Genomic DNA, 23,836 nt, shown 5'->3' with positions numbered 1-23,836 from the left:
CAAAAAAACAGTATTATTAACTATTTCAGCCATTTTGTGAGACCAGAGTGAGTAGCAGCAGCTGTGAGAGCTGCAGTGTACTTGTATTTAGCGTGTCACTTGCCACGGCACCTGCCACAAGTTGTGGATTGTCCACTTGCCACGTCACTTGCCACGTCATCTGCCACAAGTTGTGGATTGTCTAACTGCCACGTCACCTGCCACAAGTTGTGGATTGTCCACTTGCCACGTCACTTGCCACGTCACTTGCCACGTCATCTGCCACAAGTTGTGGATTGTCTAACTGCCATGTCACCTGCCACAAGTTTTGGATTGTCCACTTGCCGCGTCACTTGCCACAAGTTGGGGATTGTCCACTTGCCACATTACCTGCCACGTCACCTGCCACGTCACTTGCCACGAGATGTGGATTGTCCACATTCCACGTCATCTGCCATGCCACCTGCCACAAGCTGTGGATTGTCCACTTGCCACGTCACCAGCCACATCACCTGCCACAAGTTGTGGATTGTCCACTTGCCACGTCACTTGCCACATCACCTGCCACGTCACTTGCCACATCACCTGCCACAAGTTGTGGATTGTCTACTTGCCACGTCACTTGCCACGTCACTTGCCACAAGTTGGGGATTGTCCACTTGCCACATCACCTGCCACGTCACCTGCCACAGGTTGTGGATTGTCCACTTGCCACGTCACTTGCCACATCACCTGCCACGTCACTTGCCACGAGATGTGGATTGTCCACTTTCCACGTCATCTGCCATGCCACCTGCCACAAGCTGTGGATTGTCCACTTGCCACGTCACCAGCCACATCACCTGCCACAAGTTGTGGATTGTCCACTTGCCACGTCACTTGCCACATCACCTGCCACGTCACTTGCCACATCACCTGCCACAAGTTGTGGATTGTCTACTTGCCACGTCACCTGCCACGTCACTTGCCACGTCACCTGCCACAAGTTGTGGATTGTCCACTTGCCACGTCACCTGCCACATCACCTGCCACAAGTTGTGGGTTGTCCACTTGCCACGTCACTTGCCACGTCACCTGCCACAAGTTGGGGATTGTCCACATCACCTGCCACGTCACTTGCCACATCACCTGCCACAAGTTGTGGATTGTCCACTTGCCACGTCACTTGCCACATCACCTGCCACGTCACGTGCCACATCACCTGCCACAAGATGTGGATTGTCCACTTTCCATGTCGCCTGCCATGCCACCTGCCACAAGTTGTGGATTGTCCACTTGCCATGTCACCAGCCACATCACCTGCCACAAGTTGTGGATTTCCACTTGCCACGTGACTTGCCACATCACTTGCCATGTCACCTGTCACAAGTTGTGGATTGTCCACTTGCCACATCACTTGCCACCTGCCATGTCACTTGCCACAAGCTGTGGATTGTCCACTTGCCACGTCACTTGCCACGTCACCTGCCACGTCACTTGCCACGTCACCTGCCACAAGTTTTGGATTGTCCACTTGCCACGTCACTTGCCACGTCAGCTGCCACGTCACTTGCCACAAGATGTGGATTGTCCACTTGTCACATCACCTGCCACATCACTTGCCACGTCACCTGCACAAGTTGTGGATTGCCCACTTGCCACGTCACTTGCCACATCACCTGCCACGTCACTTGCCACGAGATGTGGATTGTCCACTTTCCACATCATCTGCCATGCCACCTGCCACAAGCTGTGGATTGTCCACTTGCCACGTCACCAGCCACATCACCTGCCACAAGTTGTGGATTGTCCACTTGCCACGTGACTTGCCACATCACCTGCCACGTCACTTGCCACGTCACTTGCCACATCACCTGCCACAAGTTGTGGATTGTCTACTTGCCACGTCACTTGCCACATCACCTGCCACGTCACTTGCCACAAGATGTGGATTGTCCACTTTCCACGTCACCAGCCACATCACCTGCCACAAGTTGTGGATTGTCCACTTGCCACACCACTTTCCACGTCACCTGCCACGTCACCTGCCACAAGATGTGGATTGTCCACTTGCCACGTCACCAGCCACATCACCTGCCACAAGTTGTGGATTGTCCACTTGCCACATCACTTTCCACGTCACCTGCCACGTCACCTGCCACAAGTTGTGGATTGTCCACTTGCCACGTCCCTTGCCACGTCCCCTGGCCACGTCACCTGCCACAAGTGGATTGTCCACTTGCCACATCACTTGCCACATCACCTGCCACAAGTTGTGGATTGTCCACTTGCCACGTCACCTGACACAAGTTGTGGATTGTCCACTCGCCACGTCACTTGCCACATCCCCTGCCACATCCCCTGCCACAAGTGGATTGTCCACTTGCCACGTCACTTGCCACGTCCCCTGCCACAAGTGGATTGTCCACTTGCCACGTCACTTGCCACGTCACCTGCCACAAGTTATGGATTGTCCACTTGCCACGTCACATGCTAGTCACCTGCCACAAGTTGTTGATTTTCCACTTGCCACGTCACCTGCCAGGTCACTTGCCGCGTCACCTGCCAGGTCACTTGCCACGTCACCTGCCACAAGTTGTGGATTGTCCACTTTCCACGTCACTTGCCACTTCACCTGCCACGTCACTTGCCACAAGTTGTGGATTGTCCACTTGCCACATCACTTGCCACCTGCCATGTCACTTGCCACAAGTTGTGGATTGTCCACTTGCCACATCACTTGCCACCTGCCATGTCACTTGCCACAAGTTGTGGATTGTCCACTTGCAATTGCAATTGTTTAAAATATTTTTCTAATGGTTTTTCAGCATTTGCAATCATTTTTGAGATTTTTAATGTAAAAAAAAAGGTCACCTTTAAAAACGCATATAAACGCAAACGCGGCTAAACGCGGTAGCAGCGTTTTACCGCGTTTTGCCGCGTTTTGTGTCTGAAACGTGGAAATTTTTGCTTCTGAACGCATTTTTTTGCTTCTGGAAAAACGAGATTAAACGCAACTGCATAAAAACGGAAAAAAACGAGACTGTGTGCATGGACACATAGGATAACATTGAATGAGTTCAGGGGCAGTTTAAAAAACTGTCCAACTGCATCTGAACGCGCGTTTAACTGCCTCTCGTGTGCATGAGGCCTTAGGGGTGGCACAGTGGCTAAGTGGTAGTGCTTCTGCCTAGCAGCACTGGGGTTGCTGCTTTGAGTCCCAACCATGACATTATCTGGCTGGAGTTTGCATGTTCTCCCTGTGCCTGTGTGGGCTTCCTCCCAACCTCCAAAGACATGCTGGATCGTTAATTGGATCCTGTCTAAAATTGTCACTAGTGTATGTATGAATGTGAGTTAGGGACCTTAGATTGTAAGCTCCTTGAGAGTAGGGAGTGATTTAAATGTACAATTTATATGTAATGCGTAAAATTGACAGCACTATATAAGTACCTTCAACAATAATGACTTAGGAGACATAAGAGTGAATCCATTTAATGAGTATCAGCATTAGAGAGGAGGTAATCTAATGGAGATTCATGTAAGATAACGAAGAAATATGTAACAATATATGAAGAGTTTAACAAAATATGTCCTGGTTTTTCATTATAAGTGTATCTGCACTTACTACTCGTAATCAGTCCACAAATACTTGTTGGTCTTGTCAGTGAAGTCCACATTCCCGTGATGGGGGGTGGCCATGATGCTGCACTGCTCCTGCATTCAGAACGAAGTTGCCACTCTCATGTAGACTATACCTGCCTGCACTAAAGTGGGAAGAGAGGATGCTGCAGGGTGTGGCTATCAGTCTGTAGTTTGTCATTTAGAATGTGGCCACACCCATCTGGATTGACAGCACTGCCTCCGTTGCTGAACCTCTCCCACTGCGAGCTGCAGTGTCTGGGAGGGAGAGCGTGTGAGACACCAACGAAGAAGAATTTGGCTCAGTCAGAGAAGGTAAATGTTTACTTTATGAGGCCTGTACTTTACATAGTAACTGGATTTTAGAGCCGTTTAGACTGCCATGCAGAAGCCTATAGTTGTGCTTTATCAGTTCCATTCAAAGAGCGTTTACTCAATCCTATAGGACCCATAGTCCTCTCTATGGGCTTCTCCAGGTTCAACTTCACAGATGATCTCTAATCCCCTGGTCTCTGCTGAACGATGGAGTGAATGTCAGTGATCATTGACAGGTCTTATCTGTCTCCTGTCTGTCACAGATTTGGAAAACATCATCAGACCATGATGTTATAATGGGATGTGAGACTGTCCCAATTGTCTTTCTTTAGCAGCTCGCACTTAGATCTATGTATCCAGAATAATTTCAAATTGCTTCATCTTCTTTCTGTTTGTGAATATTCATCTCTCCAACTTGTGGATGGGGAGGATCTAAAAACAAAAGTCATTTAGAAGACATTAAAAAAAATAATAATAATATTGTAAAAAATTTGTGAAAATAAAAAAAACTACTGACACCGTCCACTGCCCTACTGACACCGTCCACTGCCCTACTGACACCATCATCTGCCCTACTGACACTGTCCACTGCTCTACTGACACTGTCCACTGATCTACTGACACTGTCCACTGATCTACTAACATTGTCCACTTACAGATACCATCCACTGCTCTACTGACATTGTCCACTTCTCTACTGACACCATCCACTGCCCTACTGACACATCCACTGCTCTACTGACATTGTCCACTGTTCTACTGACACCATCCACTGCCCTACTGACACCATCCACTGCCCTACTGACACCATCCACTGCCCTACTGACACCATCCACTGCTCTACTAACATTGTCCACTTACAGACACCGCCTACTGCCCTACTGACACCATCCACTGCTCTACTGACACCCTCCACTGCTCTACTGACATTGTCCACTTACAGACACCATCCACTGCTCTACTGACATTGTCCACTTCTCTACTGACACCATCCACTGCCCTACTGACACATCCACTGCTCTACTGACATTGTCCACTGTTCTACTGACACCATCCACTGCCCTACTGACACCATCCACTGCCCTACTGACACCATCCACTGCTCTACTAACATTGTCCACTTACAGACACCGCCTACTGCCCTACTGACACCATCCACTGCTCTACTGACACCGTCCACTGCTCTACTGACATTGTCCACTTACAGACACCTTCCACTGCCCCATTGACACCATCCACTGCTCTACTGACACCGTCCACTGCTCTACTGACATTTTCCACTGCTCTACTGACATTGTCCACTTACAGACACCTTCCACTGCCCTATTGACACCATCCACTGCTCTACTGACATTGTCCACTACCCTACTAATACCGTCCTCTGCCCTACTGACACCGTCCTCTGCCCTACTGACACTGTCCACTGCCCTACTAACATTGTCCACTGATCTACTAGCATTGTCCACTTATAGACACCGTCCACTGCCCTACTGACACTGTCCTCTGCCCTACTGACACTGTCTACTGCCCTACTGACACCATCCACTGCTCTACTGACACCGTCCACTGCTCTACTGACATTGTCCACTTACAGACACCTTCCACTGCCCCATTGACACCATCCACTGCTCTACTGACACCGTCCACTGCTCTACTGACATTTTCCACTGCTCTACTGACATTGTCCACTTACAGACACCTTCCACTGCCCTATTGACACCATCCACTGCTCTACTGACATTGTCCACTACCCTACTAATACCGTCCTCTGCCCTACTGACACCGTCCTCTGCCCTACTGACACTGTCCACTGCCCTACTAACATTGTCCACTGATCTACTAGCATTGTCCACTTATAGACACCGTCCACTGCCCTACTGACACTGTCCTCTGCCCTACTGACACTGTCCACTGCCCTACTAACATTGTCCACTGATCTACTAACATTGTCCACTTACAGACACCATCCACTGCCCTACTGATACCGTCCACTGCCCTACTGACACTGTCCACTGCCCTACTGACATTGTCTACTGATCTACTAACATTGTCCACTTACAGACACCATCCACTGCCCTACTGACATTGTCCTCTGCTCTACTGATATACATGCATGTGTGTTTGTGCTTTGGGGTGCACACACTAATGCAATAGGCTGTGATGTCTGGTTTAGTTATTTTTGTGAGAACATTAGCAGACCAGAAACATATACTGAAAGAGCAGGCTGCAATGTAGCAGTAGGAGTGAATAGAAGAAATAGTAACACACAGTGACTTAAAAAGAAGATAGTTAAGGTATATAAAGTATATAAGCACACAGGACTTTTTTTTCAGCAAGAACACCAGGCTGCCGGCACAGGTACTGGCTGGACTAGGCCTAACAAATCCCGGATCAGCTTCAGCTCAATCTTCTCCCATAATCCATGCCCTGAGCCTCCATCCTCAGGGTGAGTGAGCTCGCCATCCACTGTCTGTGACTAAAGTCTCCCACCCACCTCCCTCCCTTCCTTCTCTCTCCTGCTTCCAAGCGAGTGAGTACACTAAGAAAAGGGGGACTCAGATGTAAGGGTGCCCTGTGGACTTTGATGTAAGGGGGCTGTGGGAACCCACATTTTCGGGGAAAGCTGGGAACTCTGATGTAAGTGGGAGGTTAGGTGAGCAGAAATCCCCTTTCATCAGAGCTCCCCTTTACAGCAGAGTCCATAGCATTCCTCTTTTTTTTGCTGTGAACAGCTAAAGTGCTTGGGTTTGGCGGCAAACCAAATTGAACGCAGCATGTTGAGTGGACAGGCAGCACTGCCTGTTAAATCTCAATCCTTCATGTTAATGAAGATGATCTGCAACTTTGGGCCAGACGCTTGACTCACAGTTGCAGCACATTATTCGCATTGTAAATTGTCATTAGACAAAAACCAAACAAAAAACAGCCATTCAGGAGGAAACAGGATCACCTACAAAATGGCTAAGAGAGACTGCTTAGCCACACTCTGAAAAATGATCGACCATGGATTGCTTTCAGAGAATGGGCTAGTGTGAATTTAGTCTGTTACTGCTGGGGACTCCAAGATCTATACTGGCCATTGCTGGGGACATTGTTGCTGGCTGGGTAATCTATTTTTCTTGATCATACATCACGGGACACAGGAGCTTCATTACATAGTGGGTTATATAGGCACCTCTGGTGATTGGACACTGGTTGACCCAATTAAAGAGAATTCCTCCCCTATATAACCCCTCCCATTAGGGAGGCACCTCAGTTTTTTCGCCAGTGTCTGGTGGACGGTCATGTAAAACTTAGCTCTATGCGGGTCCCAGCGAGGGCCGAAGGGCTACATCAAACCGGATCCATACCTCGGGCCGATATTTGACTCCCAAGATGGTATGGTACCCGGGCCTCGTCTGCCGAAGAAACGAGGTTCTGCCTGTAAGTCCTCTCCATTGGAAGACTGGGCTCTGGGACAACCAGACTTGGGGTACTGTTGACTCAGGGCGCCCGTAAGTTTCTGGCAGAGCTTTTTACATGGCCCAGGTAGGAGGATCTTTTCGTAAGAACCCCAGATACGCCTGAAGGTTGGCTAACAATACCCGCCGTGATGGGTGAAGGCTGGAATTGGTCTGAGATCAGCAATTCCTGCGGCGGGGACAGGTAAGGGAAGTCATCCTATATATTTAATATATTAATGGATTTCTTCATTGTGAGTAGTTGTATGTCTTACCTGGTTTCCACCACTAGATGGAGTAAGAAGCAGCCTGATGCATACTTACATGCCTTTCAATACAAACACGCTCAGTGAATGCCTGGTTCTCCAGCTACTCACGTCTCCCTTACAGTTCCTGCCACAAGTGAAGTAGAAAGGGGTCCCATGCAGGTCCAGGGGTTCCACGTTGCTCCCTTTGGGTTCTCCTTCCCCCCCCCCGGATCCCGCGGTCCTCGTGCACGCGCGCGGGCGCGTGCACGCGCGCCGGGCGCGCTCCCGGCTTAATGGAGGAGGGGGGGGGGGTGTGGTTGCCAGCTGTGCACGATTAGTGTGCTCAAAGCTATGGTGCAGGCGCCAAACGGCCGTTTTAAAAAGCCCAGAGCGTCAGGGGACTGTAACTGGAGACACAGGAGCTGTGGGCTGTAAGCATCCGTGGGGATTGGATCCAGGCAAACCTAAGACACCTACTCGGCATCAGGTTGTGCAGTTAAGCATATATTGATTTATTGTGAGACTTTAAGCACAAACGAACTGATTGCATTTGTACTAGTACCTCTGCTTTGTAGCTTAGGACTATGTCTCCTCGTAAGAGGGTTTCAGGGGCAGGTAATAAAGGCACTGGCAAGTCACCGCCTAGGTCCAGGGGTTCCAAAAGTGCATGCAAATTACCATCCCCCTCTGCAAGAGTGGAGCCTGCATCTCAAGACGAGTCAGTGCCCCTTTCAGGCTTTGCAGCCTCTCCTAATGTCGCAGCCCCGGTCTATGTCACTGAGGACTCCCTTAGGGCTACATTGGAGAGTTTTGAAGGGAGGATAATGAATTTTATTTCTGCCTCCCTAAAAGATAGCAAGAAAAGGGGTAGATCCCCTCCCTCTGCTGAAAGCCCTCTCTCGGACAGTTGTTCTGAAAATGAGGAGAGATCCCTATCTTTAGATAGGGATCATGAGCAGTCGGATGAGTCAGAGGAAGAGGAGTCAGTCCCCTCCTCCCAGGCACTCAGAAAGCAGGTGCAGTATTATACTGAATTGGTGCGTACCACATTCAGAATGCCGGCTGCTGAAGTCGCTACATCCTCTGTCTCTTCCCTGGGAGTCAGGAAAGCCCCACAGACTGCTTGTTCCTTCCCAATTCATCCTTTAATGGGTGACTTGATGTATGAGGACTGGGGACATCCCGATAAACTGTTTACTCCTCCAAAGAGGTTTTCCATGTATTATCCCGTGGAGGAAAGTTTCACCAAGAAATGGGGGGCCCCATCTGTCGATGCGGCTATCTCTTGTGTGAATAAAAACCTAACTTGTCCTTTGGACAATGCGCAGGTATTTAAGGATCCAGCTGACAAGAGGCTGGAAACCTTGTTAAAAGCCTCCTTTTCCATGGCCGGCGCTGTGGTGCAACCTACAGTCGCAGCCGTGGGGTTGTGTCAGTTTCTTAAGGAACAGGTTAAACAGATGTTTGAACTCCTTCCCAATGAGGAAGTAGAGAAATATGCAGAGATGCCTCACATCTTATGTTTCATAATTGATGCGATTTTGGATTCTGTCCAACAAGCATCACGTTTGTCCCTCATGTTGGTACACATGCGTAGGGCTCTATGGCTAAAAAATTGGGCTGCTGAGATGTCATGCAAAAAGCATTTGGCTGGGTTCCCGTTTAAAGGGGAACGGTTGTTTGGAGAGGAATTAGATAAATTCGTCCAAAATATTTCGGGAGGTAAATCTACACTCCTTCCAGTCAAGAAGAGTAAACGTCCTTCATTCAGGCGTACTCTCTCTCCCGAAGCATCAAGCTCTAAACAGTGGCGACGGCCTTCCCAGCCCTCCTCGGCTGGAAAGCCTCAGGGCCGAGCCCAGGGACAGAAAAAGACTTGGGGGCGGAAGCCTGCCAAGCAGACCTCCAAGACCTCCTTGTGAAGGGGCGCCCCCGCTCGGCCGAGTGGGGGAAGGCTCCTGCAGTTTGCAGGCGCCTGGTGGGAAGAGATTCAGGACAAATGGGTGATCTCTTCAGTGTCTCTGGGCTACAGGCTAGAGTTTCAGGAGATTCCACCTTCTCGTTTTCTAAGGTCAAGGATCCCCAGGGATCCGATAAAGCAGAAACCGCTATTTCTGGCCTTAGATCAATTACTATCCCAGGGTGTGATAGTAGAAGTGAGCCCGAAAGATCAGGGTTCAGGTTTTTATTCGAATCTCTTCACCGTTCCAAAACCAAACGGAAGTGTCAGACCTATCTTGGATCTGAGAGACTTAAACCGGTTTCTACACATCCAGACCTTCCGGATGCAGTCAATACGCACTGTGGTCTCCTCCCTGCAAGGAGGAGAATTCATGGCATCAATAGATATCAAAGACGCATATCTCCATGTGCCAATATTTCCCGCACACCAGAAGTTTCTGAGGTTCGCGGTAGAGCAGCGCCATTTTCAATTTGTCGTTTGGCCTAGCCACGGCCCCCCGAGTCTTCACGAAGATTCTAGACCCTCTCTTAGCAATCTTAAGAGTTCAGGGCATAGCCGTCATGGCTTACCTAGACGACTTGCTTCTCGTAGAGAGAACTGCAACATGCCTAAGTCGCAGCGTCACCAAAACGCTAGAACATCTGGGCCGCCTAGGTTGGATTATAAACCTAGAAAAGTCGTCTTTACAACCGATCACCAGGTTGGATTACCTGGGTTTGATTATCGACACCGCTTAAGGCAGGGTGTTCCTTCCAAAGCCAAAGGCCTTGGCCATTGGAGATCTGGTGCGCCTGATTCTGGGCAGAAGATCTTCCTCCATTCGGTTGTGCATGAGACTGTTGGGAAAAATGGTCGCCTCTTTCGAGGTCGTTCCATTCGCCCAGTTCCACTCAAGGCCCCTGCAAAGATGCATCCTTGCGATTTGGAACAGGAAGCCCCAATCCCTGGATCTTCCTATGCGTTTATCCCCTTGGGCACGCAAAAGTCTTGTCTGGTGGTTACAGACCAAAAATTTGCTGAAGGGCAAAACTTTTCTTCCCCTCTCATGGAAGATTGTCACTACGGATGCCAGCCTGACAGGCTGGGGAGCCGTGTTGCAGGGAACATGCTCGCAGGGAAAATGGTCTGCGACCGAAAGTCTGCTGCCCATAAATATCTTGGAGATTCGGGCAGTTTACATGGCACTCAGAGAGTGGTCTCACAGACTGCGAGGTTTCCCAGTTCGGATTCAGTCCGACAATGCCACCGCAGTGGCTTACATCAATCACCAGGGCGGTACCAGAAGTCTGGTGGCCCAAAAGGAAGTGAATCGCATACTTGTCTGGGCAGAAGAGCATGTTCCGTGCCTCTCTGCAGTCTTCATCCCAGGAGTGGAGAATTGGCAGGCGGATTATCTCAGCCGCCAGCAGTTGTGCCCAGGAGAATGGGTTCTGCACCCCGATGTGTTTCAAGACATATGTTACAAGTGGGGCACTCCAGACGTGGATCTGTTTGCGTCCAGATTCAACAGGAAACTGGACAACTTTGTATCAAGGACAAGAGATGCACTTGCTCAGGGGTCAGATGCTCTGACAGTTCCCTGGGATCAGTACAATCTGATCTATGCCTTCCCCCCGAGCCCGCTGCTATCGAGGTTCCTGGGAAGGGTCAAGAGGGAGACGAAGCCGGTCCTTCTAGTGGCCTCGGCTTGGCCCAGGCGACCATGGTTCGCAGAAATCATGAAGTTGGCAGTGGGCAGGCCATGGACCCTCCCTCCCCGGCCAGATCTGCTCTCACAGGGTCCAATTTACCATCCTGCTTTACGCAGTCTGAATTTGACGGTCTGGCTGCTGAGACCCACATTTTGAGAGGCCGTGGTCTTTCGGGGCCAGTCCTTTCCACTCTGGTCAATGCCAGAAAACCGGCCTCCAGGCGTATCTATTACAAGATCTGGAGGACATATGTTTCCTGGTGTGAACCCAGGAGATGGCATCCTAGAAGGTATGTCATTAGCAGAATCTTGGCCTTTCTCCAATCAGGCCTTGAAATGAATTTGGCCATAAGCACCATCAAGGTGCAGATTTCGGCCCTATCAGTCTTTTTTCAAAGATCGCTTGCAGCACATTCCCTAGTACGGGCTTTTATCCAGGGGGCTATGCGGATGAGACCGCCAGTCAAACCTCCGGTATGCCCTTGGGATCTGAATTTGGTTCTCTCGGCCTTAGAAGCCCAACCATTTGAACCTCTGCATCTGGCTTCTTTAACTCTCCTGACAAAGAAGCTGGTGTTCCTAGTAGCCATATCCACGGCTAGAAGGGTATCAGAATTGGCAGCTCTTTCCTGTAAAGAGCCCTATTTAATTATCCATAAGGACCGAGTGGTCATGCGTCCCAACAGGTCCTTTCTACCTAAGGTAGTTTCAGGTTTCCACCTGAATCAGGATGTAATCCTACCATCCTTTTTTCCAAATCCTCAGTCCACAGAGGAAGAATCCTTACACACTTTAGATGTGGTTAGAGCAATCAGTCTTTATCTTCAAGCAACTGCTCAGATAAGGAAAACTGACTGTTTATTTATTCTGCCAGAAGGCCCTAAAAGGGGTCAGGCAATGTCAAAGTCCACTCTCTCAAGGTGGATCAGACAGGTTATTTCTCAGGCCTATGACTTAAAGGGGAAGATTCCTCCTTTTCAGGTGAAAGCGCACTCTACTAGGGCTGTAAGTGCTTCTTGGGCAGTGCATCACCAGGCCTCCCTGGCTCAGATCTGTAAGGCTGCGACTTGGTCATCAGTCCACACATTCACCAGATTCTATCAGGTGGATGTCAGAGGGCAAGAGGATATCGCCTTCGGGCGCAGTGTACTGCAGGCTGCAGTTTAGGTCCTCAGGTCCCTGGCGGTCTAGAATTATGATCTGTGTCTCCCTCCCCTCAACCTGAGCATTGCTATGGGACATCCCACTATGTAATGAAGCTCCTGTGTCCCGTGATGTATGATCAAGAAAATAGGATTTTTTATATACAGCTTACCTGTAAAATCCTTTTCTTGAGAGTACATCACGGGACACAGGGCTCCCGCCCCTCTTGGGTTTTACGTGGTTTCTTATTGCTTTGCTACAAAACTGAGGTGCCTCCCTAATGGGAGGGGTTATATAGGGGAGGAATTCTCTTTAATTGGGTCAACCAGTGTCCAATCACCAGAGGTGCCTATATAACCCACTATGTAATGAAGCTCCTGTGTCCCGTGATGTACTCTCAAGAAAAGGATTTTACAGGTAAGCTGTATATAAAAATCCTATTGTTGCTGCTATCTGGGGGGATCTATTGTTGCTGCAGGCTGGAGAATCTACTGTTGCTGCTGGATGATTTATTGTTACTGTTAGGGGTTTAATTGATGCTGGTGGGAAAAGAGTACCTACACCTATTTTCAGAGAAAAAAATCCCTGTGTTTATACAGTGTGTATGTATAATATATATGTGTGTTTGTGTGTAGCACCCCCTGGGTCTACTGAAGGCAGGCAGCAACCTCTTGAGGCAAGAAGCGAGCTAGCATTTACCCCAGGGCTGAGTCCATGACTATAATGGGAATTTTGAACAGAACTCGAGTGCCAGTCACTTTTGATCTTTTCAAAGCTTTAATGTAGAACTTGGAAGGAGGTAGCAGAAGAGAGGGTTAGGGGTCTCAGATACCAGTAGCGGATCACTTACAGACTTCTTAGATCCAAAAAAGTACAGCTTCACAGTGTTAAAACCTTTCAGCCGACCCTGCAGCATGGTAAGCACTGGGGACACAGGCAGGCTGCATTGATCTCTTGTATCATGTCTGCAGTCTCTGACCATCTCCTGTACCATGTTCCCAGTCTCTGACCATCTCTTGTACCATGTCCCTAGTCTCTGACCAGTACCATGTCCCCAGTCTCTGACCATCTCCTATACCATTTCCCCAGTCTCTGACCATCTCCTGTACCATGTCCCCAGACTCTGACTACCTCCTGTACCATGTCCCCATTCTCTGACCACCTCCTGTACCATGTCTCCAGTCTCTGACCATCTCCTGTACCATGTCCCCAGTCTGTGACCGTCTTCTGTACCATGTCCCCAGTCTGTGACCGTCTTCTGTACCATGTCCCCAGTCTGTGACCGTCTTCTGTACCATGTCCCCAGTCTGTGACCGTCTTCTGTACCATGTCCCCAGTCTCTGACCATCTCATGTACCATGTCCCCAGTCTCTGACCATCTCCTGTACCATTTCCCCAGTCTCTGACCATCTCCTGTACCATGTCTCCAGACTCTGACTACCTCCTGTACCATGTCCCCATTCTCTGACCACCTCCTGTACCATGTCTCCAGTCTCTGACCATCTCCTGTACCATGTCCCCAGTCTGTGACCGTCTTCTGTACCATGTCCCCAGTCTGTGACCGTCTTCTGTACCATGTCCCCAGTCTGTGACCGTCTTCTGTACCATGTCCCCAGTCTCTGACCATCTCATGTACCATTTCCCCAGTCTCTGACCATCTCCTGTACCATGTCCCCAGTCTCTGACCATCTCCTGCACCATTTCCCCAGTCTCTGACCATCTCCTGTACCATGTCCGCAGTCTCTGACCATCTTCTGTACTATGTCCACAGTCTCTGACCATCTCCTGTACCATGTCCCCAGTCTCTATCCATCTCCTGTACCATTTTCCCAGTCTCTGACTATCTCCTGTACCATGTCTGCAGTCTGTGACCATCTTATGTACCATGTCCCCAGTCTCTGACCATCTCTTGTACCATGTCTGCAGTCTGTGACCATCTTATGTACCATGTCCCTAGTCTCTGACCATCTCTTGTACCATGTCCCCAGTCTCTGACCATCTCTTGTACCATGTCCCCAGTCTCTGGCCATCTCTTGTACCATGTCCCCAGTCTCTGGCCATCTCTTGTACCATGTCCCCAGTCCCTGACCATCTCCTGTACCATGTCCGCAGTTTCTGACCATCTTCTGTACCATGTCCCCATTCTCTGACCATCTTCTGTACCATGTCCCCAGTCTCTGACTATCTCCTGTACCATGTCCCCAGTCTCTGACCATCTCCTGTACCATGTCCCCAGTCTCTGGCCATCTCCTGTACCATGTCCCCATTCTCTGACCACCTCCTGTACCATGTGTCCAGTCTCTGACCATCTCCTGTACCACGTCCCCAGTCTGTGACTGTCTTCTGTACCATGTCCCCAGTCTGTGACCGTCTTCTGTACCATGTCCCCAGTCTCTGACCATCTCATGTACCATTTCCCCAGTCTCTGACCATCTCCTGTACCATGTCCACAGTCTCTGACCATCTCCTGTACCATGTCCCCAGTCTCTGACCATCTCCTGTACCATTTCCCCAGTCTCTGACCATCTCCTGTACCATGTCCGCAGTCTCTGACCATCTTCTGTACTATGTCCACAGTCTCTGACCATCTCCTGTACCATGTCCCCAGTCTCTGTCCATCTCCTGTACCATTTCCCCAGTCTCTGACTAGCTCCTGTACCATGTCTGCAGTCTGTGACCATCTTATGTACCATGTCCCCAGTCTCTGACCATCTCCTGTACCATGTCTGCAGTCTGTGACCATCTTATGTACCATGTCCCCAGTCTCTGACCATCTCTTGTACCATGTCCCCAGTCTCTGACCATCTCTTGTACCATGTCCCCAGTCTCTGACCATCTCTTGTACCATGTCCCCAGTCTCTGGCCATCTCTTGTACCATGTCCCCAGTCTCTGGCCATCACTTGTACCATGTCACCAGTCTCTGACCATCTCCTGTACCATGTCCGCAGTTTCTGACCATCTTCTGTACCATGTCCCCAGTCTCTGACCATCTTCTGTACCATGTCCCCAGTCTGTGACCATCTCCTGTACCATGTCCACAGTCTCTGACCATCTCCTGTACCATGTCCCCAGTCTCTGACCATCTCCTGTACCATGTCCCTATTCTCTGACCACCTCCTGTACCATGTCTCCAGTCTCTGGCCATCTCTTGTACCATGTCCCCAGTCTCTGGCCATCACTTGTACCATGTCACCATTCTCTGACCACCTCCTGTACCACGTCCCCAGTCTGTGACCGTCTTCTGTACCATGTCCCCAGTCTCTGACCATCTCATGTACCATTTCCCCAGTCTCTGACCATCTCCTGTACCATGTCCACAGTCTCTGACCATCTCCTATACCATGTCCACAGTCTCTGACCATCTCCTGTACCATTTCCCCAGTCTCTGACCATCTCCTGTACTATGTCCACAGTCTCTGACCATCTCCTGTACCATGTCCCCAGTCTCCGACTTATTTCCCCAGTCTATAACCATCTCCTGTACCATGTCCCCAGACTCTGACCACCTCCTGCACCATGTCCCCATTCTCTGACCACCCCCTGTACCATGTCTCCAGTCTCTGACCATCTCCTGTACCATGTCTGCAGTCTGTGACCATCTTATGTACCATGTCCCCAGTCTCTGACCATCTCTTGTACCATGTCCCCAGTCTCTGACCATCTCATGTACCATGTCCCCAGTCTCTGGCCATCTCTTGTACCATGTCCCCAGTCTCTGGCCATCTCTTGTACCATGTCCCCAGTCTCTGACCATCTCCTGTACCATGTCCGCAGTTTCTGAACATCTTCTGTACCATGTCCCCAGTCTCTGACCATCTTCTGTACCATGTCCCCAGTCTCCGACCATCTCCTGTACCATGTCCACAGTGTCTGACCATCTCCTGTACCATGTCCCCAGTCTCTGACCATCTCCTGTACCATATCCCCAGTCTCTGACCATCTCCTGTACCATGTCCCCAGTCTCTGACCATCTCCTGTACCATGTCCCCAGTCTCTGACCATCTGCTGTATAAAAAGTTTTTAAAAAAAATAAGTGTTGGTATCGGTCATTTTCGGTATCGGTTTTTGGCCTAGTGTATTTTTCATTTTTGGTATTGATTTTGGCAGCAAAAAAACCCATTCGGTGCACCCCTAGTTAAGGGAAACCCTATGACAGAATCAAGAAAAATAAACAGCATGCCCCCCCCCCCCCCAATCCATACCAGGTCCTTTGGCTCTGGTATAGATTTTAAGGGGAACTCCATGCCAAAATGTAAAAAGCAGCCTAACAGGCCAGCAAAGGGGGGGGGATGAGCGAGCCCCCTCCCCCCGAACCATACCTTTCCCTCAACAAGGGGAGGGTACTTTGGGGTGCATGTTGTCGGGGACAAGGGCCTTTTCCTGACAACCCTGGCCGGTGGTTGTTGGGGTCTGCGGGTGGGGCGCTTATCGGAATCTTAACAAGGGGACTCCCAGATTCCCCCCCCCCCCCCGTCTATGTGAAAAAAAGTGTGAAAAAGTAAAAAAAATTAAAAAGCTCTGCCCCAATGGGTGGTCTGCTGGTGATTGCTGTCTCTTGGCTTTGACAGCTGTAATATAGGCCCAAAAATCGGCCACTCTATCTACCGATGAACAGGAACATTTTTGCAGGCCTTTATAGTGCCCAAAGCTGCTCGACTAATGGAGAGTCAATTTGCACAATGTCAAGGCTTTTGCAAACAGAGACTATTAACTTATCAACATTAGCAAGCATGTTGTGTGAAGCTCCCTCTTCAATAAAATGACAGTCTGGGCAAGAGAAATCTTCTGCAGCTTTTTTTTAATACTAATTCTATGTCCTCTTCATTCCTCTCTGATTCATCATCATCTAGGACTGACTGTTATGCCTCATACACACGATCGGATTGTTGGGAAACAAAACCGTGGACTTTTGTCCAAAGGGTGTTGGCTCAAACTTGTCTTGCTTACACATGGCCACACAAATGTTGGCCAACAATTCCAAACTTACTGACGTGCTAGACGTACTACGTGGTTTTTCAGCTCTTTAGCGCCACCCTTTGGACTCCCTTTGCTAATTTTGTGATAGTAGAAGTTTGGTGAGTGTTGATTTGCGATTTTCATTTTGTGCTTTTCAGTTTGTTTCTGAGCGACTGTTCGTCAACCAGACATGTTGCGGAATTGGAGGAGATAACGTGTTACTTATTATTGGCCTTGAAGGGCCGGTTCACACAGGGGGCGACACGAGGCGACACGACTTGCCGTGCCGCGACCTGACAAGTCGCCCCCGTTCTGTACAATGGAACCGTTCTGAGAGGAGCGACTCGAGTCGCTCCGACTCAGAAAAAAGGTTCCTGTACTACTTTTGGGCGACCTCGGGGCGACTTGCATTGACTTCTATACAGAAGTCATTTGCAAGTCGCCGCTGAGGTCGCGGCGAGGCAAGTCGTGTCGCCTCGCATCGCCCCCTGTGTGAACCGGCCCTTGGAGTTATTGCTTTGACATTATTTTTTTGTTGAATAATGATTTGATTTGGTAAAATTTCTATATTTTTGGATGCATAGAATGCACTTTTTGGTTAAGTTCTATTGGCAGATAGCATGTCTAAATTTTAATGCACAAAAAAAAAAATTGTGTAGAATAATACTTGGCTATGTGTTTTACTTCAAATGACAGTTTGGGAGTAGGCAGTTACATTTTAAAAAATATGTAAAATTGACAAGGGACACCAACATAGTTGTATCTTTGAGCTTAAGAACTGCGGAATAATGGTGTTGTGGTAACTTGCCCCCCAAAAAAAAGAATAATAATATTATTCTTGATATCACTAGAAAAAAAAAGACTTTGAAAATGTATTTGCAATAACTCCATCAGTATCACCAGAAAAGCAGCTTCATTATTATCCCAATTAGGAAGAGAATTGTGAGCTGCATTTCGGGATTTCGTAATTTGCCGCGTCACGAATGTTAATTCTCCATTACAAATGCTAGTTTACAAGACCAACCGCTTCTGGCTCGTCCTTGCTTCCGAGCATGTGTGTTTGTACTTTGGATTTTATACACACGTTCGGACAATCCGCCAACACAGATTTGTCCGTGGAAAATTTGAGAACCTGCTAGCCCAAAATTTTTGGCGGAAAGTCCGACAACAATTGTCCGATGGAAAATACACACGGTCAAATTTACCGCCAACAGCCTGTCATCAAACATTTTACGTTTCGAAAGTCCGATCGTGTGTATGGGCCTTTAGAGTCTGAGAATTGGGAGTAGGAGAAATGGATGACTAAATTAAAGCTGTAATTTGTCCAAGTAATTATGTCATAAATGCTGAAAATTCGGCTTTAGTCAAGTAGGTTGCTTGTTTCATGCCTAAAATAGAGCTAGAATTGGATGCTGAGACAGGAGTTGAGACCTGCTCTGGTGCAAGGGGCGCAACATCACTCTGAAGCCTGGTCTTTTCCATAGTTACAAGTGAGGGTATTCCCATATGGAGAACTCATGGAGTAGAGTTTGGAAGGTAGGGTAAGCATGGCCAGTAGGAGTTTGTGGTAACGCAGGACTAGACCACCCTTCATAGAATCCTTGTGGGAAAAGGACGAGAGGAATCACCTGAATAACTTATAAGAGCTTTAGGTGGCAGTGGTGTTTAAAGTGTTCAGTCAGTGGTGTGATGTAACACCTAGTCATCCACCTGAAACTAAGCTCTAAGGGACTGCATTTTTTTTTTACTGTTTGAAAAATGTATTCTGTAAAGTGAATATATTCCAAATATAGCCTCGTATTACACAGGTCAGGGTCAGGGTCTTACCTACTAATTAAAACATATAAAATGTTTATATATATATATTTTACCAATCTCTGATGCTGTAATACCTTTTATACACTTGTGCACATCTTTTTGGTGAGTTGATGCACACTGCATTGAGCATGCGCACAAACCATAAAAAATATTACTGATTACTGGCATGCTTTTTTTTTTTTTTTTTACCATGTACTGCTGACAATGCATACCTTCTTTATTACATACGTTGCCTTCTGCTGAGGGGCAGGTGCAGCTGTTTTAGTCTTGTATTAGGGAGCAATTGGAAATAAGAAAGGACAGATACATTGTGTACTGTGTTCCTACGATAATGTGAGTTAAAATGCACAATAATACACACAACAATGTAAATAAAGCCCTTCAATGTAAAAAGTAATTTAACTGTTTTATGTTGACAGTTTTATTATGGAAAAGTGTACCTATCTTTATAGGACCCGTTCTTCTCTCTATGGGAATCTCCAGGCTGGGATGTTCCACTCTACAGATGAATTCTGCCTCCTGGTCTCTGCTGATTGATGGAGTGAATCTCAGATATGATTGACAGAACAAAGTCTGATCTTCCATCACCATTGCCCTATTAGATGCCCAGTAAACATTATTAAACGATGGTGCCATAACGGGTTGTAAGTCAGTTCCAGGTTTCTTCCTAAACCAGCTCACTATTAGATGATCTATGGGACATCCAAAGATATCACAGGTCATAGAGGCCTCTATATCTTCTTTCAGGTTCGAAATCATGATCTCTCCAACTTGTGGACTGGGCAGATCTGAAAACAAAAGTTATTTAGAAGATGTGTTAGTCACAATGTAGTTTACGGTATATGTCCTTTGTAGATGATGCACTGCTACAAAGTATTGATGGATTGAACCTGTAGTGTCTGATTTAGATATTGATAATGGCAAAGTTAACGGACCAAACATGCCTACTGGAAGAGCAGGCTGCAATGTTAGCAGTGGGAGCAACAGAGTGTCAAAGAAACAATACCACACACTGATTCAAATATAAGAAAATGGAAGTACTATACACACATATATATATATATATATATATATATATATATATACACATACATACATACATATACTGTACATTCACACACACACACACACACATACTGTACACACACACGCTAATATATATATATATATACCATATTGAATATATACACCATATATATGTAATTTTTTAATCACTTGCCGCCCGCCCTATAGGTAAATGACAGATGCAAAGTGGTTTCAAAATCCTGACTGGGCGTCATATGACGTCCTCAGGATTTTGTGACGCATCGCGGCGAACGTTGTTTCGGGGTGTCACTCTGACACCCCGCAACTACGATCTCTGTAAAGAGTCTCCGTCTAAGACTCTTTACCACGTGATCAGCCCAGAGCCATCTTTAACAGTGATTGGACCCTGGGCAAATGTTTTCTTGCCCCCCCCCATATAGTTTTGCTCTCCATTTGCTCTGAGACATACAATAAATAGCAGCTAGACTTAAAAGCAGTTTACTGTATAAGATCAGGAAGCGATTGCGATTGGTTGCCAGAGGTTACCTTTACTGACTGGTTGCTAGAGGTTACAGCACACATTACAGCTCACTGATTAGTTGCTAGATGTTACAGCACGTGATTTCTGCTTGTTGATTGGTTGCTAGAGATTAGCAGCACTTCACACTGAGATATCAGGACAAAGCAAGGGACTAAAACTTCAAGGGCCAAGGGAATTTAAACTGGGATAGTTGGCAAGTATAAGGCTGCTGCTTTGGGCCCCGCAACAATGACAGGGCCCAGGGCAGCTGCCCCTTTTGCCCTGCCTTAAAGATGGCCCTGGATCAGCCGTGTCCAATCACGGCTGATCACAGTGTAAATAGGAAGAGCCGGTGATCGGCTTTTCCTCACTCGCATTTGTCAGACGCGAGTAGAGGAGAGCCGATCAGCTGCTCCTCTGACAGGGGGGTCTGTGCTGATTGATTATCAGAGCATCCCCCCCGAGGATGCCCACACTGGACCACCAGGAACTCCACCAGACCACCAGGGATGCCCAGCACTAGGTATGCCACCCTAGACCACCAGGGATGCCAGTCAGTGCCCACAATGGATGCCACTCAGTGCCCACAATGGATGCCAATCAGTGCCCACAATGGGCATCACTGATTGGCATCCATCAGTACAAAACAATACAATGCCGCCTATCAGTGTCCAATCCGTGCCACCTATCAGTGCCCATCTATGCCGCCTATCAGTGGCCTAATCACCCTCAGGTGTGCAGGAGGACAGATCGGAGGGGGAATTGTCGCAGGAAGAGGATCCACAGGCTCTAGCGAGGGAGAGCAGCGGAGCGGCTGTTGGGAGAGCTCTTGGGCGGCCAGGTGAGTCACAGGACACTTTATTCTTGTCTAATGCATTGCAGGACTTGCTTGGGGTGGTGCATCTAGCCACAGAGAGGACGGAGTTGCACAGGGGGGCAAGACAAGGGGGGGTGCTTGTGCAGTCCATGGTGAAGGTGGGGCCTGCCTCCACGGGGCCTGCAGGGCAGATGAAAGACCTCTTGGAGAGCCTGCGGGCCCTGGTGGGTAGATTTGAGGGGGGTCAGGGACTGTCACCGCAGGTGGGGCCTTGGGCGGCTCCGGGGACTGGGGCCACTGGCGAGGCATCTGGGGGCGCCAGGGGGGAGGCCCCCCCAGCGACCCCGGCCATGGAAGGGTCAGGGGAGGTAGGGCTCACAGGTCCGGCAGGGGCAGTGGGGAGGACCGACATGGTCAGGATTGCGGACGCAGCACGGTGTGAAGTTTACGCGTGCTTCGAGGGCCTGCTTGGTGCACACTTGAAACAGGAGGTGCGCGACAAGATTGGTAAGGGTGAGTATGTGGAGATCTTTTCGTTGCTCCCCTTGGAAAAGTTTAATCTAGAGTGAAGCCCGAGAGTTATAAGAAGGATGATGAGAAGCGACGGTATCGGCTGATCCCGCTTTCTCCAATTGGCTGCAGGCATTCACCATTCTGGCTAGCGTGATAGGGGAGAAGAACCCCCGAGCATTGCTCGGTGTTATTCTTCTATATGGATGCCATAGGGGAGGCTTATAGGGTATATGGGGGGGTGGCATGGCTCCGTTATGACGAGCAATTCAGACAGCGGAAGGCGGTCCAGTCGGAATTGCAATGGGACCATAAAGACATCAGCCTCTGGATGAGGCTTATGTCCGCGGCTCGGGCCCCGCCTCAGTTTCTTCAGGGAGGGGCCGGGAGTGCGCCGTCCTCAGGGCTGCCGGCCGGAAAGAAATGGGGAGTGTGCTGGCAGTTCAATGAAGGAGCTTGTAAAGCAGGGAGCGTGCAGGTTCAAGCACGAATGTTCAGGTTGTGGGGGAGTCCACATGCTGGCCAGGTGCTTCAAGAGAGGGAAGCGTGCCGGCGACCTTACTCACAAAAGGGAAGACGCCGGTGAAAGTGGAAAGGATGCTTTTCTAAGTAAGTATCCGGATGGTGTGGCGGCGCGTTTTTTGGTCTGTGACCCCTCAAAGCACTGTGTCCCCATGTTGATGGGGACAAGAGTCTCATCCCCACAACCCTGGCCGGTGGGTTTGGGGGTATGCAGGTGGTGGGCTTATCAGAATCTGGAAGCCCCCTTTTTTTAACAAGGGGACCCCCAGATCCCTGCCCCCCCTGTTTGAAATGGTAATGGGGTACAAAAGTACCCCTATCATTTCACAAAGAAAGTGTAAAAGAATGTTAAAAAAGACACTGTTGGGAAAAGTCCTTTATTAAAAAATAGATAAAAATATTCCAGCGATGGTAATCCCAATATTGAGGGCATGTGGCCTGGTACGGTTCGGGGGAAGGGGGGGCGCTCTCTCATCCCCCCTCTTTTCCTGCGGCCTGCCAGGTTGCATGCTCGGATAAAGGGTCTGGTAGGGATTTTTGGGGGGGGAACTCCATGCCATTTTTTTTTGCATTGATACATGTCCCCTGGGGCAGGACCCAGGTCCCCAAACACTTTTTATGATAATAACTTGCATAAAAGCCTTTAAAATTAGCACTTTAGATTTCTCCCATAGACTTGTACAGGGTGTTCCGCGGCATTTCGAATTTGCCGCGAACACCCAAAATTGTTCGCTGTTCAGCGAACAGACGAACAGGCAATGTTCGAGTCGAACATGAGTTTTACTCAAACTCGAAGCTCATCCCTATTAGGACAGAGCTGCATGTAAAGACTGCACACCATGTTGAAGGGATTCTATGTCCATTGGATTAAGAGAGTTCAGGTGGCTAAGAGAATCTGAGAGACTAAAAAAAAAACACTGAAAAGTAAATCCAGGGGATTGAGGGAGACTGGGGTGTCTTGAGAACCTGTACTTAGAGGCCAGGACTGGGCCTGTATACCTGGGGGCTGTGACCACAGGTTAAAGGAGCCAGGAAAGCCCAGAGAGCCAGGCGAAATTGGGTGAGATGGCCTGAGAGACCAGAGACAAGAGCAGAGGTGCTGCTGAAAAGAGACCTGGTATTTCCGTTATCTGTTTTGCTGTGAAACTGAATTCCCCTGCGTGAGCAAAAATGTGCTGAACTTTTCTCATCGTTTTAAACAAAAGTGGGCTGGCAAGCCCTAAAACAACAGTTTGGACTGGTGTGGGCTCACTAAAAAAACACATCT

At 48.7% G+C, this 23,836-nt stretch overlaps 1 protein-coding gene across 2 annotated transcripts in view; it reads right to left on the bottom strand.

The window, feature by feature from the left end:
* LOC143923711 (uncharacterized) overlaps window positions 1-23,836 on the bottom strand; it is a 512,582-nt gene that overhangs the window by 397,689 nt on the left and 91,057 nt on the right. The window contains exons 10-11 of one of the 2 annotated variants that reach the window (XM_077447519.1): window positions 19,615-19,962; window positions 3,123-4,347 (exon numbers count right to left, since the gene is read on the bottom strand). The exons of the other annotated variant lie outside the window; for it this stretch is intronic. Of the exons in view, the coding sequence (XP_077303645.1) occupies window positions 4,283-4,347; window positions 19,615-19,962 (413 nt within the window). The 3' untranslated portion in view covers window positions 3,123-4,282. Of the gene's footprint in view, window positions 1-3,122; window positions 4,348-19,614; window positions 19,963-23,836 lie in introns of those variants that run through there. 2 annotated transcript variants of the gene reach the window in all.

The sequence above is a fragment of the Lithobates pipiens genome, unplaced genomic scaffold (genome assembly GCF_037356315.1).
Source record: "Lithobates pipiens isolate NorthernLeopardFrog02 unplaced genomic scaffold, aLitPip1_a1.2 Scaffold_22, whole genome shotgun sequence".
Taxonomy (NCBI): domain Eukaryota; kingdom Metazoa; phylum Chordata; class Amphibia; order Anura; family Ranidae; genus Lithobates; species Lithobates pipiens.
This window is presented reverse-complemented; position numbering and strand designations above follow the sequence as displayed.